The sequence below is a fragment of the Carettochelys insculpta genome, chromosome 1, assembly GCF_033958435.1.
Source record: "Carettochelys insculpta isolate YL-2023 chromosome 1, ASM3395843v1, whole genome shotgun sequence".
Classification (NCBI taxonomy): domain Eukaryota; kingdom Metazoa; phylum Chordata; order Testudines; family Carettochelyidae; genus Carettochelys; species Carettochelys insculpta.
In genome coordinates, this window is record NC_134137.1 from 330,427,773 (window position 1) to 330,444,386 (window position 16,614).

At 40.3% G+C, this 16,614-nt stretch overlaps 1 protein-coding gene across 2 annotated transcripts in view; it reads left to right on the forward strand.

Moving 5' to 3' along the window:
* The window catches only part of MDFIC (MyoD family inhibitor domain containing), a 100,017-nt gene that overhangs the window by 72,917 nt on the left and 10,486 nt on the right, over positions 1–16,614 (forward strand). The window contains exon 5 of one of the 2 annotated variants that reach the window (XM_075014785.1): positions 33–2,579. The exons of the other annotated variant lie outside the window; for it this stretch is intronic. Coding sequence (XP_074870886.1) covers positions 33–76 — 44 coding nt within the window. The 3' untranslated portion in view covers positions 77–2,579. Of the gene's footprint in view, positions 1–32; positions 2,580–16,614 lie in introns of those variants that run through there. 2 annotated transcript variants of the gene reach the window in all.

Here is a 16,614-nt window from a genome sequence, read left to right on the forward strand (position 1 = left end):
ATTTAATTCTTGTAATGGTTGAATTCTCCCAGGGCAAGATTTGTTGCTCAAAATGTGCTGTTATCAGATTTCCTGAGATCCCATGTGGTCTGAACATCAGAAGTTAAAATTGGACTGGTTGTTTATTTTTATTATTATTATTTTATTAGTCTGTAAATAATTTTTGTGGAACACTTGCTTCTTGTTTTCTCTTCCTCATACATAACTTAGATGAATAAAGTAAAAAATTTCCTTCTGTTTAGCTGTTTTTTCACTGCTCGCAATTGCACTAATGGCCCCAGAGCTCCTGAGCCCATTTTCAGTCCACTACCTTTCCATTAGTATTAATATACTCAGAAAGATTTGCTTCTGCCTGTTACAACAGTAGCAACACTTAAATCTCTCTTTGTTTTATTGACGCTGAGGTAGTCTTTCAAGCGCTGTTTTGAGGAGGAAGGTAGAACTGGTTTAAGCAGTCAGGGAACACAGGTAAAAAAACAGAATATTAGGGGACGGGGAATGGGAAATAATTTGTTCAGGGACTTGGTGGAAACTCTCAATCTGAATGGGAGGAGAGGAGAAGGGATTGGAGGATATGTACATTATTATGCCTGAACCAAAGCTTGTTACATCATTGGATTCCCATTAACTTGTATGGCCATTCCTTTTGAGTGGCGGTATCAGGACTACTAACTGGAAAGAGCACCTTGTGGCTCATTCTGGTTTCTTTGGTTTTATTTTCATGTTATTTTCAACTACCTGCTATTATCCTTTGGTTACCCTTTCATTTGTTTCAAAGTTACAAATGCACCGTCTTATGCGTTAGTACTTCACCTCTGTGTCCAATATTTTCCTCATAATCTTTCTTTATATTGCCTCTTCATGCAGCATAAAAATTGCAAGAGTTAATCTATTCATGTGGCTCGTGTGGACTGAACCATCGCTGAGTTGAAAAAAAATCCAGCCTCTTAAAAAGACATTTTAATATTCCTAAAAACTGGAGCTACTGTCAGAGGGTAGGGAAAAAGTGTTCAGTGTGAATTTGTAAGACTGTAACTGCTAATAAAGAAAATCACATTACAGGCAAAAAATTAATCATGACTGGTATTCAGGGGAAGCCTAGTTGCTAAGAAATACCTGCAGGTGTAGCTATAAATTCCAATTTAAGATTTAATGTCTATCTAAAAGTCATACTGGCATGATAACCAGTACCCTTATTGACAACCTCAGCAAAGACTGAGTGATATTAGATATTGAGTTATTCTCTTATCCTTGATGGTCATCCTTAGGTCTAGGCTGAGGCACAGTCACAGTGCTCTGTGAAGAAGTTTGCTGTACGACTGCCTGTGCTGTGTAATTCCAGAATTACTTTTGTTTGAAATTCAGTTTAGTGATCCAAGATTTGCATGAGTGTCACTGAAGAATCTGGTCCAGAGAAGAATCTATCTCACCACTTGTAAACAGAGGATGTCAATTTTTGGTTGTTCAGCGTGCTGCGTCCAGGTTTGGTTTTCAGAGATGCTAACCACGTGAGAGTCTGCTGACCTGCTTGAGATTATCAATGCATTTATTGCTTTTGAAGACCTCATTTAATGTGTCTCAAGTTTGGCCCTCAGAATTAATGGATATTAGCACACATTCCTCCCCCCATCGCCTTTCCACAAAACAAAAAAAAAACAAAGAACAAAAAAAGAAAAGGAGAAAAATTGGATTAAATTTAATCCAGGTTTTCAGCAAGTCAGTGGCATAGTTGGGAGCATAACCAGGAACCTTTTCCTCTCAGTTCTGTTTTCAGTAACTAATTGTAAAATTGGCACAAGTATCGCTTTTTTTGTATTTAACACTAAACAAAAGCAATCCAGTCCATGAAGTCTTTTATGAAGTACTGTCATTGTAACAAGAGTCCTATATACAGACACAGCCTTTCAGTAACTTAATTCTATTTTCAAAATCATTTGCAGAGCAAAATAAACCCTTTAGATGTGTGTTTAAATTCAGTCCTGTTTTCTCTCCAATCGTTATGATTCCATTTCTTGGCCTTCATTAAACTCCAGGGAGTTCCTTGTGGATTTGTTGCATTGTAGTTAAACATAAACTTTCAATATGCTGTAAACACATGCAGTATGGCAAGTTTCAATACACAGATTATGCTATGTGTCCTTAAAAATTACACTTTATAGCCAGAACTGGATTGTGACGTTTGCACAAAGGCTTGTCTAGGGGTGGCACAGAGCAACTAGGGAGACCTTGCCTCAGTAATGAACAGTCGTCTCTGGGAAAATCAGGAGTAAAGTAAACTCTGTCTCCTTTTTGTTTCCTATATTGCCAAAGTCCACTAAACATGTCAAATAAGAGGGACCTACTGCTTGCTCCTGAGTTCCTCTATTGTGTATTCTCCAGGGTGGAGAAGACTCTTCTGTGTGATATGTTCAGTGGACTTTGGATGTTACTTAAAAAAGTGAAAAACAAACAAATAAAAAAAAACGATAGTCAGGGCTTACTTTACTTCTCTTGTTTGTGTAAATCTCCTGAGTTACTTTGGGCTCAGACAAATGAGCTAAGCCCTCTCTAACAAGCTTGAAGGATAAAAACAAAAAGCAGTCAAGTAGCACTTTAAAGACTAGCAAAATGGTTTATTAGGTGAGCTTTCGTGGGACAGACCCACTTCTTCAGACCATAGCCAGACCAGAACAGACTCAATATTTAAGGCACAGAGAACCAAAAACAGTAAGCAAGGAGGACAAATCAGAAAAAGATAATCAAGGTGAGCAAATCAGAGAGTGGAGGGTGGGGGGGGAAGGTCAAGAATTAGACTGAGCCAAGTATGCAGACAAGCCCCTATAGTGACTCAGAAAGTTCCCATCACGATTTAAACCATGTGTTTGTGTGCCGAATTTGAATATAAAATCCAGCTCAGATGTTTCTCTTTCCAAAACGGTGCGATAGTTCCTTTTCAGTAACACACATACCTTTAGGTCATTGACAGAATGCCCCATTCCATTAAAATGTTGACTAAGTGGTTTGTGGATCTGGAGTGTTTTGATGTCTGTTTTGTGCCCATTGACCCTTTGTCTAAGGGAGTTAGAAGTCTGTCCAATATACAAAGCATCTGGGCATTGTTGGCACATGATGGCATATATGATGATAGTAGAGGAGCATGAGAAAGTGCCTGTGATTCTGTGTTCTGGTCTGGCTATGGTCTGAAGAAGTGGGTCTGTCCCACGAAAGCTCACCTAATAAACCATTTTGTTAGTCTTTAAAGTGCTACTTGACTGCTTTTTGTTTTGATAGAGTATAGACTAGCACGGCTTACTCTGTTACTACTTAAAGGATAAAGTGATAGATGCACGTTTTCACATGTGAATAATATGATACAATAAAAATGCTAGTATGAAACTGTAGGAGATACGTAGTGTTTTCATCATTTGAGTGATTCTGCGGGATACAGTTGTTGCTTCACTTTGGCAACATCCACGAGACGCCTCTGTTGACGGAAATTACTGTCAGAAGTATTTCCTGGCAAAACTTCTCTTGATGGATCGCATCTACACATAAAAGCAGATTGAAGGAGAAATCTGCTCTGTCAACAGAGAGCAGCCAGACTGCCCAGCCCTCTGTTGGTAGACCAGCTGACCAGAACTCTGCAAACAGGGCTGCCTGGTGAACTGGAAGCCCTGTCTGTCGACAAAAGGGTCCCGGAGCATCTACATGGTTTTGTTGACAGAACACTATCAAGAGAGTCATTATACCTGAATGGGGAGAGGTATAATGCTGCCAGAGGATGTTTCGGGTTTTGCTGACAAACTTGTTGACAAGGCACATTTGCCGTGTAGATGCTCCATGTTTTTTTTTCAGCAAAAGGCCGGTTTTGCTGGGAAAAGCCACTCGTGTAGACATGGCGTTCCTATCACCATTCAGAAGTTGAGGTAATTTCTTACTCATGTCCTATAAATTAAAAATACAGTATACTCCCTGTTTAGTCATGTAAAGTACACTGGCATATGTAATCTCTAGATCCAGAATAATCCAGCAGCTAAATTTAGGCATGTTTAATTTGGTGCTTAATGTTATGGTTTTTGGAGGTGGGAAAATTTATATTGGCTCTGAATAGTATGATCTAAGACAGCTGCTGAAATTGTTACTCAGTTTCAACTGTTTTCAATTTGACTCAACCTAGCCTTATTGTGTTGTAATTAAATTATATGGATGTATGAGGTGGTGAATATACTTCTGTGAAAAATATTATTTTTCTCTTCTGTAACTTGGTTTATTCTGCATTGTTGGTCCTATGGCAGACACTTCTGCATCTGCATCTAAACCTGTTGGCAACTTTTTGGCTGGGTCTACACGTTCCCCTTCCTTTCGAAAGGGGCATGTTAATGAGCAGGTTTAAAATATGCTAATGAGGTGCTGCAGTGAATATGCAGTAACTCATTAGCATAAAGGCAGCCGCGGCGAATGGAGAGTGTGGCTTTTCAAATCGCACGCTGCCCATGGAGACGAGACCTTCCAAAAGGACCCCGCCAGTTTTTGAAAGCCCTTCTTCCTCTCTGGTGATCGGAAGAAGGGCTTTCGAAAACTGGGGGGGGGGGTCCTTTCGGAAGGTCCCGTCTCCACGGGCAGTGTGCGATTTGAAAAGCCGCACTTTCCATTTGCTGCGTCCGCCGTTATGCTAATGAGGCGCTGCATATTCATTGCAGCGCCTCATTAGCATATTTCGAACCTGCTTATTAACATGCCCCTTTCGAAAGGAATGGGAATGTGTAGACCCAGCCTTTCAGTGCTTGAATAGTTTTTACTGCTGGAGATGGAGCTAGTGTTCTGGAGATTGTTGGTGATGTTTGTATTAAGTCCTTATTATACAGGAAATACTCATCTTGCTTTTTCATCACTTTTTTATTGATTAAACATGGAAGAGGATACACTGTTACTGGTCGTTACACCTAAATGAAATAATGCACAGGGAATGAATCCAACATTGAGGAAAGAACTTTTATCAATTTGTCAGTTTTGTCTGATTGTACCCCCCTTCTTTGTGTCTGCTTTTGCCGCACAAGTACGTATATGGCCATCCAGCTCTGAAGTCAGACTGGAAAATGGTGGCTGCTGGCCAGGTGCCCAACTCTGAAAGCCACACCATCGCCAGCATCATCGGAGAAGTAAGGGTGGCAATACTACACCATACTTACTTCTGCATCACTGCTAGTAGTGGCCCTGCCTTTGGAGCTGGTTGCAGGTCAACAGCCTCAGCCATGCTTTCAGAGTTTGGTGCCCAACCAGCAGCCTCTGGTCTCTGATGATCTAGCTTTGAAGGCAGCACCGCCACCAGCCGCTGCAACTAAGTAAGAGTGACAAAACCATAATTGCCCTTTGGTTCTGCACTGCAGTTGACAGTGGCACTGCCTTCAGAACTGGGTGTCTGTCCAGCAGCTGCTACTTGCCAGCAGCCCAGCTCTGAAAGCAATGATGAAAATGTTACCCTTTTGTAACTTCTTGTAGAAGACTAATTTGCTAATGATTTATCAAATGCATATTCAGCTTATTTAAACTGTATTAAATCAACACATGCCACAAAACATAACAAAAAACATAGGTTCACTCTCCTCAGTGCTGCAATTAATGCTATGCATTTATACACCCATTGATGAATTGCACGTATTTTGAGCATAGTTTCTAAAACCTTTTAGTACTATGAATCTTATCTTTCCTATAAAAGAATTTCTCCTGTGGACTGCACCCCTCTTCCTTTGTGATCAATTGATGGTCACATCATGATGACAGCAATTGCTTACATAGAACAGTAATATTAGGAAATGTTTGTCAAGTCAGGCATGTAAGGCCGTGTTGCTGGTATCACGTATCCAGAGCAACTTGCTATGCTTTTGAGAGCTTGGCGATTGGTGGGAGGTATGCCAGCTATCTATTGGAATGAAAATGTCCAGAAAGGAGTAACTTCATTTGGTGCTGCTGTTTTGCAGCTAGTTCATGGTTAAAGGCTAGGAAACAAAACCCTGAACCAAATCCCCTGTGAAGAAAACAGGCTGTGCTGCTTGTCAAACATATTGGGCTGAGTTGGTGCTGTTGAGAGGAGGGCTCTGGTTCAAAGGCAAGTTTTAGTCTTCACTTTTTATTATGTCTATCTAAGGATACACCCTGAAGGTTCAGGTACAGTGGTTGTCTTCCTGAAACTTGTTTGTAGGAACTGAGGAAAAAGTGTACTACCATATCAGACAATAGAAGAGGTCACTGACCCTAGAAAATTGTACTGTCATTGACAGGGAGCTGGAGAAGCACTCTCTCTCATGCTGTCTCTGCAGGGCGCATGACATCTTTTTCTTGCATGGAAAAATAAGTAAGACTGCTGTGAACATGGAGTGGGTGTTGCGGTCAAGCACTCATTAGAACCCACGGTCTAATGTGCCCTTGCAGCATGAGAAGTGTCTGCCAGAAGAGTGTGGAGAGCCATGTTAGCCACCCATCCAGCACAAGGTCCTGCTGGAAGGAAGCAGCATGCACTACCTCATATCTGCAGACGTCATTATGTGAACTAGAAAGCAGAAGCCAACACCTTTCCTCACCTGCCTCCAACCAGCAGACCACATATTCTCATGTAGACACTGCTGCTTTCTGAAGTGCTAGATAGAGATCCTGCCCTGCTGCCATAAACAGGAAAACATTTAATAGGGTTTCACTAACCATTTCACCTCTGAACACACTGACACTGCAGTAGACCAGAATCTGGCCTATGACTTCAGAAGTTGCTCTTCAGCCTGTTCAGTGCAGTGTATCCATGCAGTTCAGTAATAACTAGTAATACACGTATGAGTGTTCTACCAAGCCATCCCAACACTTCAAAAATATGCTGTTTAGAAACTCTTTCACGTCCAGACTTAGAAGGTCAAAAATGTACTCACTATTCCTGTACTTACTTTGCATCCATTATTAATCCCTACTGTCCCTGAAGAAATCTTGCTTTACTCCACACCGTTCGCTGCAAACAGACTCTGAAAGGGTAACACAGTACTTCACCTCTCTTGAAATAATAATTTTTGATTTACAGGTCAGAGCTGAAACTTCTTCATTGGAAATATAGTAACTTTCTTAGCTGAAGAAGATAGATGATTAAGTAGTATAGTAACGTCTTTCATATCCAGCAGGAACAGGAGGTTGCTAGATATTCAAATATTCTGGATAGTAGAGAGGTATATTTAGTAATGCATAACACTAAAGAAAAACAAGATTAGATATAAATAAACAAATTAAAAAAAGTATGCAGAGTACTTTATCAATAACAGTAGTATTGTACACTGTAAATGCATACTGTATTGCTGTATTTATTTGCATTTACTTTAACTATACTGTACATACGGAAAACATAACTAACATTTACTTATGGTTAAAATACCAGGTATTTGAGAGTTCTGGATAATAGAAACATGGATACGAAACAGTTTACTGTATGTCACAGTGATTACCATTGCATGCTGGGCTGACTCATTTTTTTTTCCCCCAAATACATTAATATACATTTACTTTTACTAACTGAAGTTGACACTGGAATTAAAAACGTTAACTTTTCAATTACATTTTTCTAGGTTGATTAAAAAATAGTATTTTTATGCAGATTGTTGACATCATTGTATTTCTTCTTATTTTGTGGCATCTCTATTATTGGAGGTTTGCAACCAACACAAATCCAGTACTTGGACTGATAAATTGCTGGAGTGGTTGGGGCAGCCTCGTATATATAGAACCACTCTTGGTCTGACTAAGGGATACTGGCAGATCCTCCTCATCTCTGAAACACTGGGGAAGTCTGCTTTCTATATACCCATGGGCTTATTCCAATTTAATAGCAGTGCCCTTTGGTTTGCATACGACACTGCCGCATTACTGATATGAATGAACAAACTGCTATGACTGCACATTTTGGTACACCACCATGTATGTTGATGGCATTTATACTGAGACTTGGAATGACTGCAGAAAATATTTCATACTAGTTCTACATGCATTTGAGGAAGCTAGATTGACAGCCACCTCCACTAAATGTCAGTTGGCTAACCAGGAAGTAAACTACATGGGATATATTGTGAGCAGAAAGTGGTTAGTCCCATTGGTGAGAATGTTGAGGACCTTGGCAGAATAATCAATTCCTTTTACACAGAAACATGTATGTCGTTTTTTAGAGCTAAAGCTATCTTTAACTTTGCTTTAGTTTCTTCCCTTTTAACAGAGCTCCACAGAAAATTGCCTCAATAATCAATGTGCTGGATTTGAAGCAAATTGGCAAAGCCTTCCAGATATAAAATGCCTGCGTAAGGAACCTATTTGGTTTCACTCTTAAGTTCTCAAAACCTTGTATTTTTCAAATGCCTATGATGTTGCCCTGGGAGTTGCATTGCCATAAGAAATGGATAAAGATGTGGACTATTCTATCACTTATCTTATCAGGAAGTTGACAGCAAAATTGAATGGGAAATAGAAATTAAAAAAAGAACATAGACTCAATAGATTTTCTATCAGTATAACGTTCCTAAACATTCACATTCAAATGTGCAGTTTAAATACAGACTCAGTGCAGTTTGGAAAAAATAATATCTCAATGAAGATGTGTACAAACAAAGCAGCTTTGATCGATACCACCACTGTGTGTGTGTGTGTGTGTGTGTGTGTGTGTGTGTGTGTGTGTGTGTGTGTTGCATACAAAGCAACTTTGATAAATACCACCACAGTGTGTGTGTGTGCGTGTGTGTGTGTATGAAGAAGTAATATCAATGTTATTTACATGTGTTCTCCCTCCACACACTATAAGTGGTTGTTGAAGGGGAGAGTTAGTTTACTTTTTCTCAGCTAGTTTCTCTTTAACTTCTGTCTTGTTTGTGTCACACTGCTGTGCAGCTTTGGTTATGGCCTGTTTCTTCTGATAGTGCTCCGTGTTCATCCTGGGCTTTCTCTAGGTCTGCTCCTCCTATTTGCATGAGACCTGTAACACCTGCTGAGACTTCTGTTCATCTCTCTGTATGGGCCGTGAGGAAACCCCTGCGGAGGACCTCAACTGCCACTTTGATTGTGGTTTTGCCCTCTTTGATTCTTGCTGAGAGACAGCAGAGTGCCTGAAGATTTGTTTTGAGTTGTCTGCACACTGAATATAGTTAGTTAAAAAGCTGACCAAGGTCAGCATTGTGTAAGTGAGCTTATTTAACATTACAGACATGAAAATCTTTTATCATATATGACCTGCCTGCTTGGTAGGAAAGCATATTGGGTCATTTTGTGACAGGTTAGTGTCAAGTATTACAAAAGAAGCAAAGATCGGCCTGCATGTGTCTTTTTCTTAACATGCTGCAAAGTAACTTTGGCTGATCTTGTTCAGTGCAGATGGTCATGTAATGAATTTGTTAGAATCTGTTTATGAAAGAGCTACCCAATTTAAATAAAATAAGTGAGTGCAGACAATTAGAGGGGAGTCTACCTGGAAAAAAAGAGTTTTTGTTTCAATCTTTAATACAAAACTTGGATACTGAGAAATTGCTAATGTGTATTCTGAAGATGAAAAATACTCTGCCAATACTTCTCTTCATAATTATTATTGTGACCTTTAAGAACAAAATTACATTAAAATATATAACTACAAACAAGGAATGATTTCACAAATTTTGGTTAAGGAAAGTTAAGTTTAGGCTGCTAGATTTTACCCTAACTGAGATTTGTGCTGTTTGTATGGAGCTCAAATGACTTTTTTTAACAAGTTATCATCCAGTTGCAGTAGTGTGTTGCATGTATGTAACCTCTAAGATACTGAAATATTGATAAAGAAAGGGATGGTTTGGTCTTTGTTTTCAGAAAGCATATTTCAAATGGAGAAAGAGGAGGTGTTAAACCAAAGTTTGCTGTTCAGTACAATTTTGGCAGGTGTTCTGGGAGAGTTATTGTTCATTTTGGGTTTTGTTTTTGGTTCCGAAATTGTGAAATGTGAGCCATAGTTCCATCTAACCTGCCTGGTGGCACAGCTCACCATTAAGCCCCACCACACAGGAAGTAAGGCCCCCACTCACTACTGTAGCAGGGAGAGAGATCTCTCCCCAAGTCGTGAAGCTGCTGATGCTGTCGGGGGGGATCCCCTCCCCACTGGCCCCAGCACTGAGCTACTGCAGCTGGGAGAGGGGAGCTGCTCCCCACTGGCTCCAGCATAGAGCCACACAGGTAAGCCCAAGTCCCAAACCCCTGCTCCACCTTGAGCACCCCCACCCCAGCCCTTAGCATGTTCTTGCACCCCAAGAACATCATTTCCAGCTTTATCCTAAAGTCCATCTCCCCAGGCCAGAGCCTGTACCCCTTCCTACATTTCAACCCACGAACCTGGAGCTCCCCTTCTTCACCCCAAATACTTCTTGCTCAGCCCCATTCCAGACTTCAGCCCCAGCTAGAGTCCTTGCACCCTACCCCTCCATCCCAGCCCTGAGTGCCTCAATCGCAGCCACACCCTGCAGCCTGAACCCCTAGCGAGAGCCCTTGCACTCTGAACCTCAATCCTCTTTCCTAGGCCTCAGTCCCCTCCAATGTTCCCTCTGACTTTTTCCATCCATGAGTGGAATAAATTTTGTTATGTGCACCAAGGGATGTATGGATTTTCACCACCAGCAGAAGCACAGGCTGCCCTCTGTGGGTGCTCTGCTAATCAGCTGGGCAGGACCTGAATCTCTCCTGGGTGGCTGCCTCAGCTCACAGGGAACACTGGTGCCCATCCACACTCAGGATGTCTTGGTCCCACCCCCACAACATGAATTTGTTTTGTATAGCAGTACTGTATAAAGGTGATGAGCACACATCACCTCCACATGGGTGCACATAAGAAATTTCATTGCACTCAAGGGTGGAAAAAATTAGAGGGAACACCAGTGTCAGTCTCTCATTTGTCAAAAATAAATAGTAATAAGTTAAGCATGCCAGGTCCAAACCTAGCTTGGATCTGTCCCATTCAGCAACACACACTTCTAATCAAGAGGTGTTGATGAGCTGTGAAGTATATCTTCTACATTCTTGAAGAACGGTAGAAGTTTGTGAATAATTTCCCATGAATAATAGTTACTACAGATTAGGAGTTTCTTTTGCTTATAGAAGTTGTGTAAGGAGATCATTGTTTCCTCAAGTGTATTCATCATTCAGAAGTTTTCAGCAGTATTTTCCCATTTTTTAACACTATGGATTGCTTTAGAACAGTTTGCCATGAAAATTTTACTCTACAAAAATCAAGCTGTCAGTTGTTGTTTCTGATCCCAGACTAAATGAGCAATAATATTGCAATTGGGTGGGAGGAAGGAAAATGCCACTTGGGCCTTGAATCTCTCAAGGAAACAGCTGTTTAACAGATTATACTGCTTACAACCTGCATAAGCTTTGCCTGAGGTATCATAAGCAAATTAAGCTAATGCAAAATATGTATTGATTTGGTACAAAGTTTAAATGTTAACCTTCTTTTGCCAAATCTACTGAAAGTACCTTTGTGTGTGTGTGCTCTCTCAGCTGCTGAACCTTGACTAGCTTGTATTGCCTATTTATTGTGATATTGACAAGGAGTTTTTAGAACCCTGTCCAAGATATCTTAAAATACCAAGGGGTGGTCCAGAGGACAGGGAAAAGCGTTACTACAAGTTGAAACTCATTAGTCTGGCACTCTCTGGTCCAGCAACATCTGTGATCTGGGCATGATTTTAGTTAGCCAGATGTCCGTTTTTCATAGTTGCGGCCAAGTTTCCTTTGGTCTCATTAAGTTTGTTTATAGCCACCAGTCCTGCCTCTCAGTGTTCTGTGCTGTTATTTAGCTTTAATTTACCCCTAAATGTCTTCTAAGAGCCTGGTAAGCAGTGAAAGTGTTGATAGCGCTTCTAGACAGTGTTGACTCCTGTGCTTCAGCAAATTCTATTTTTCAGAACTAGTCAGGGCCCGAGGGAGCTAGGTTAGAGAGGTTCAACCTGTAGTGTGGTAATAAAAGCTGAGTGAATGTAAAAATGGCAATACTGAGTCAGACCTAAGTTCCAGCTGGCCCAGAATCCTCTCTTCCAACAGAAGCCAGAGCCGCAGAGGGGTTGAACAGAACAGGTAATCGTCAAGGCAATGGCCACATAATCAAGTTATTTCAAGATAACAGCTGTTACTGCAAAATAACTTTGCTGTTGTCTACGTTACGCACACGTTATTTCAAAATAAATTTGCAATAGCAAGTACTTTATTTTGAAATTACTGAACCTCATTGCAGGAGGAATGATGCCTGTTTCAAAATAGCTGTTTTGAAGCAGGTGCTGTTAAGATGCAGGATAGCTATTTTGAAATAGGCACTATTCCCTGTCTTAATAGCACCTATCTTGAAATGGTTATTTTGAAATACTTTTTTGTGTGCTGCAGCCCTGTTTCGAAATATTTATTTCGGAATAAGGCTGATGGGTAGATGTAGCCCAAGTGAACCTGTTTCCAGCTTCTGGCAAACACCTAAAAAAGAATGGCTCATGTTTAGGAATTTCCCTCACATCCTCAGCCATCAAGATAGATGCAAAGAATGAATTTAGTTTTTCCATAATAGTCATATCCTTTATTGGTCCTTTAGCATGTCAGTTGTCCAGAGCCCTATTGGTTATTTAGCAGCCTTTCTATTTCAGATGTACCTTATTTATTTATTTTGCTATTACTTTTTGAGCTTTGACTAGTATTTCTTTAAAAAAATTTTTTTAGGCCTCCCTAACTGTATTTTTACATTTCATTTGCCAAAGTTTATATTTGATGACCTGGATAATGTCAGTCAGTTTAGTCTAATATGGATCCCAGGCAAAATCATGGAAAAGGTTGATACGGGATGTAATTAGTAAAGAATTAAAGAATGGTATCAACATTAATGCTAGTTGATGCGGCTTTAAGGAAAATAGGTCTGGTCAAACTTGATATTGTGTCTTGATAAGACTGTAACTTTGGTTTATAAATGTAACCATGAGATTTTTAGAAATGTGGAAGATTTAATACTGCACAATATTCCGATTTAAAAAAAAACACAGTTGAAAATTGTTCTAGTATATACTGAATGGATTAACTGACTGAGTGACATAGGTCAAAAAGTAACAGTAAATGAGCAACAGTTATTTAATGGAAGTGTTTGCAGTGCTAGCCCCTTGCTCTTAGATATTCTTTTTAATGATATGGAGGAAAACACAAAATCATTGCTAGTTTGCAGGAAATAACGTAAGTGATGAAAGAGTAAATAATTATAAGGACAGTGTTGGACAGACTACTCCAATAGACTAATCAGGATCACTTAATGAACTGGACTGATTTAACCAATACAAGTTTTAATGCAGCCAAATGCAAGTTCATGGACTTAGGAGCAATGAAGGTAGGCCAGACTAACAGGATAGAGACAATATCTTGGGAAACAATAATTTTGAAAAGAGTGCAAAGGGACCTAGTGAACAATGAAAAGAAGGTTCGAGCCCCCTCCCCCCCCCGCTCCCCCAGTGCAGTGACAAAGGGAGCAAATGCAATCCTTGGAGAAATAATCAAGGGAATATTGAGCAAGAAAGGGTGTTACTTCTGTATATTGCTTTAATTAGACCATGACTTAAATGCTTTGCCAGGTCAGGTTGTGCCATTTTAAAAAAAGAATGTTGAGAAATTGGAAATTGTTTTAGATATGTGGAGAGGAGAGTGAAAGAAAAGGAGTTTATGTGAAAGGCAGTGTTCTGTCCATGGGCAGAATGAATGTTACGTGCATCTGTTACATGTGCAGATGTGCACTACCATAAAAGCATATGCTGCCAGCTACGGACAGCTGTGTGTGCTCTGCTAATCAGCTGGGCAGCACCTGAATCTCTTTCTGGTGGTGGCCCAAGTGCTCAGTTTACAGAGAGCACCGGGCTCTCTCTCCACTGCTGTCTTCCTCTGTGCACCCAGAGCCCTTGGAGACTCTCTGCTAGTAAACAACAAACACAGTATTTACAGTATTCCCCCTCCCGTCTACAAAGTTGTGCAGCACGTTGTATGGAATAGTATATCATTCCTCAGCCCTTCAGCCCAAGAAGAGGAGAGGGAGATCTCTCCCTTTGAGATCTGTCTTGGCTTTGTCCCTCAATGCCTGCCTGTCCAGACCTCCCTTCCTCTTTCTAAATCTTTTCTGTGTCTCCTTCTACCCTGTTGAGTTAGTGGGCAAATAATGGGCATTTTAACTCCCCTCAGATCATTCCAATCTGTCAGCGAGGCACAGCTTTACCTGCCCAGCTTATTATGGGCAGCTTAATTGGTGATACAGTGATCGGAGTGCTGCTACAGTTGCTGTTGCCCTGCAATCTGACATTGTCTGTCAGTGCAAGTTTCATACCTGATCAGAAATGCCAAAGGTGTGCGTCAGAAGCACTGCACCATTAACTTGCAGTCAAAAATAGCTTGGTTTATGTGGCAGAGGCACTGACATATGGGAAGAGAAACTGGGAGATGAAAGTTGTGATAGGTCAGGACATAGTTTTTGCCAGTCTGTGTTGGGAAACGTTCAGTTTTTAAAAATGGACGAATGACAGGAGAGTTTATTCCATCACAAAGAAATAGATGTTTGAAGATAGAATATTACTGAGGTGGACAGCGGCTTAAATTCAAACCTTCAGCTGGTATGGTTTATCAGGAGACAGTTTTAGGAACAGCAGCACTACTCCATTACAGTATAAAAGGGAAGATTGTCTCTGCAACTGAGAGGAATGGATACTTCAGAAGTTGCAACAAGACACCCTCTCCTCCCAGGTTGCTGACTTTATTCTTTTTCCATAATCTTTGCTCATCTTTGGGAATGAAAAATGAAACTCATGTTCCAGATAGTTGGGTTAATGTGTTCCACTTCTGACTCATCTGCAGCACCTGCTATGGTTTGAAATGTAAGTGGAAATAAACTCCATTGGAAACAATCTTTCATACAAACACTATCATCAAGAATATTTGTGCTTATCCAAGATGTTCTAGTTAAGTAATCTATAAGGATTTGAATTGGGAACTTGGAAAAAAGTATTTCAAAATCTTATGAAAGGAATTGGAACAGAACTACCTGAAAATGGGTATTGAAATATGTGAAATTATCTTTAATTGAATCCTGTTTAATATACTAGAGGTGTGTGTTGTGTTACATTTAAGTGACTGGCTTGCAAAGATGATCAGCAACAGCCCCTTTCTCTGTCCTCTCCCTCCCCGACAGACAAATCTAGCTGAAATGGCAGAGACCCTGCTAGTGTTAGAGATTAAAAAAAATAGGATACATTTGTTCGTGTGATAGATGGGAATGTTGGTGGTTTCTGAGGCACAGTGGTCTGTTGCATATGCTCATGTCTTCAGCACTTCTTACTGGTATTAGAAAATCCACCATGAAGTGTCTCTTCTGTTTCTCAATGGCCATCATTCTCCATTTTAAAGACATTAAGAAATAATCTCTTTACGACATCCTTAGCTGGGATATTGTGATAATTGTATCTAAAAACTTACCCCAGTTATGAGCTCAACTGTAAGATGTGAATGCAAGTTTATAAGATGTCACAGTACCCTATAACAACAAACCTGATGGAAAAAGGCACAAAAGAGAGAGAGACTGAATTAGTCCCAAAAAATGTCCTGCTGATATAACAGAAAGACTGTGTTAAGATCATGCCTCAAGAACAGTGTGAGAGTGGAAATTAGTGAACCAAAATTGGTGTGGCAGAAGCTAGGTCTAATTGGTGGACAAAACAATGAGGGGAATCCATAATTCTGCTCATAGCTTCCTTCGTGGATCCTTAAAGGAAGAGTCTGTAGGAAAAACTGGCTACTAGAATGAGCTTCACCACCATCTGTGACCCCAAACCTTTATTGTCCTGATCATAAAAATTGACCTGATGAGCCTGGGTCAGAGAGTAGGGAGTCAGGTGACATCCCTGTCCTTAGTAACTTTTGACTAAATTCCGAATATCTCTTGAGATGCGAGACATGTCCCTTTTGCATGCGTTTATCTGATGTTGTCTTCTACAAAACAGATCAAACTTTAACAGCAGTAGTTCAGACTGTCCATACAAACTTCTCTTTTCCCCAGAAGGACTGTTATCTTTAACGCCAACTAAGCAGCTGTAAAGAGGATTCCATATAGCAAATCCTGAGCCTTATTTAAGTTGTTTAATGTTGGATAGTGACTTAATTGTGTTAATACCTTTGGCCCATATATTTCATCTAAAGTACTACAGCGGGGACCCCCACTCTACAAGTACATTCTGCTCAACATAGCCTTCAGGTCTGTAGTAACTTTGGCTATAATACCTGAGATACCAGCCGAAATATAGAGATTTTGGAGACACTTTTGGTAGCCACAAAAAGGCTGAGGTTAGGTGGATGGTGGTGATAACAGCTTGCCCATCACATGTTGTGTAATCACATAGTCCAGCAGCTATTCAGGGTCCAGATTTAAACAGTAGCGTTCGGGGGAGGGGAGTTTGATTAATTTTTCAACTTTGTCCTTGAAAGGTGGCCCAAATTTTCCATTCATCATGCAGTTGAGTCACTGGTCACTGAAAGGATTAAGAAAGTAACACAGATGTTAATGTCTTTTTTCTTTTCACTCTCTGCAACCTGTTTGGGCTAAGTAAACCT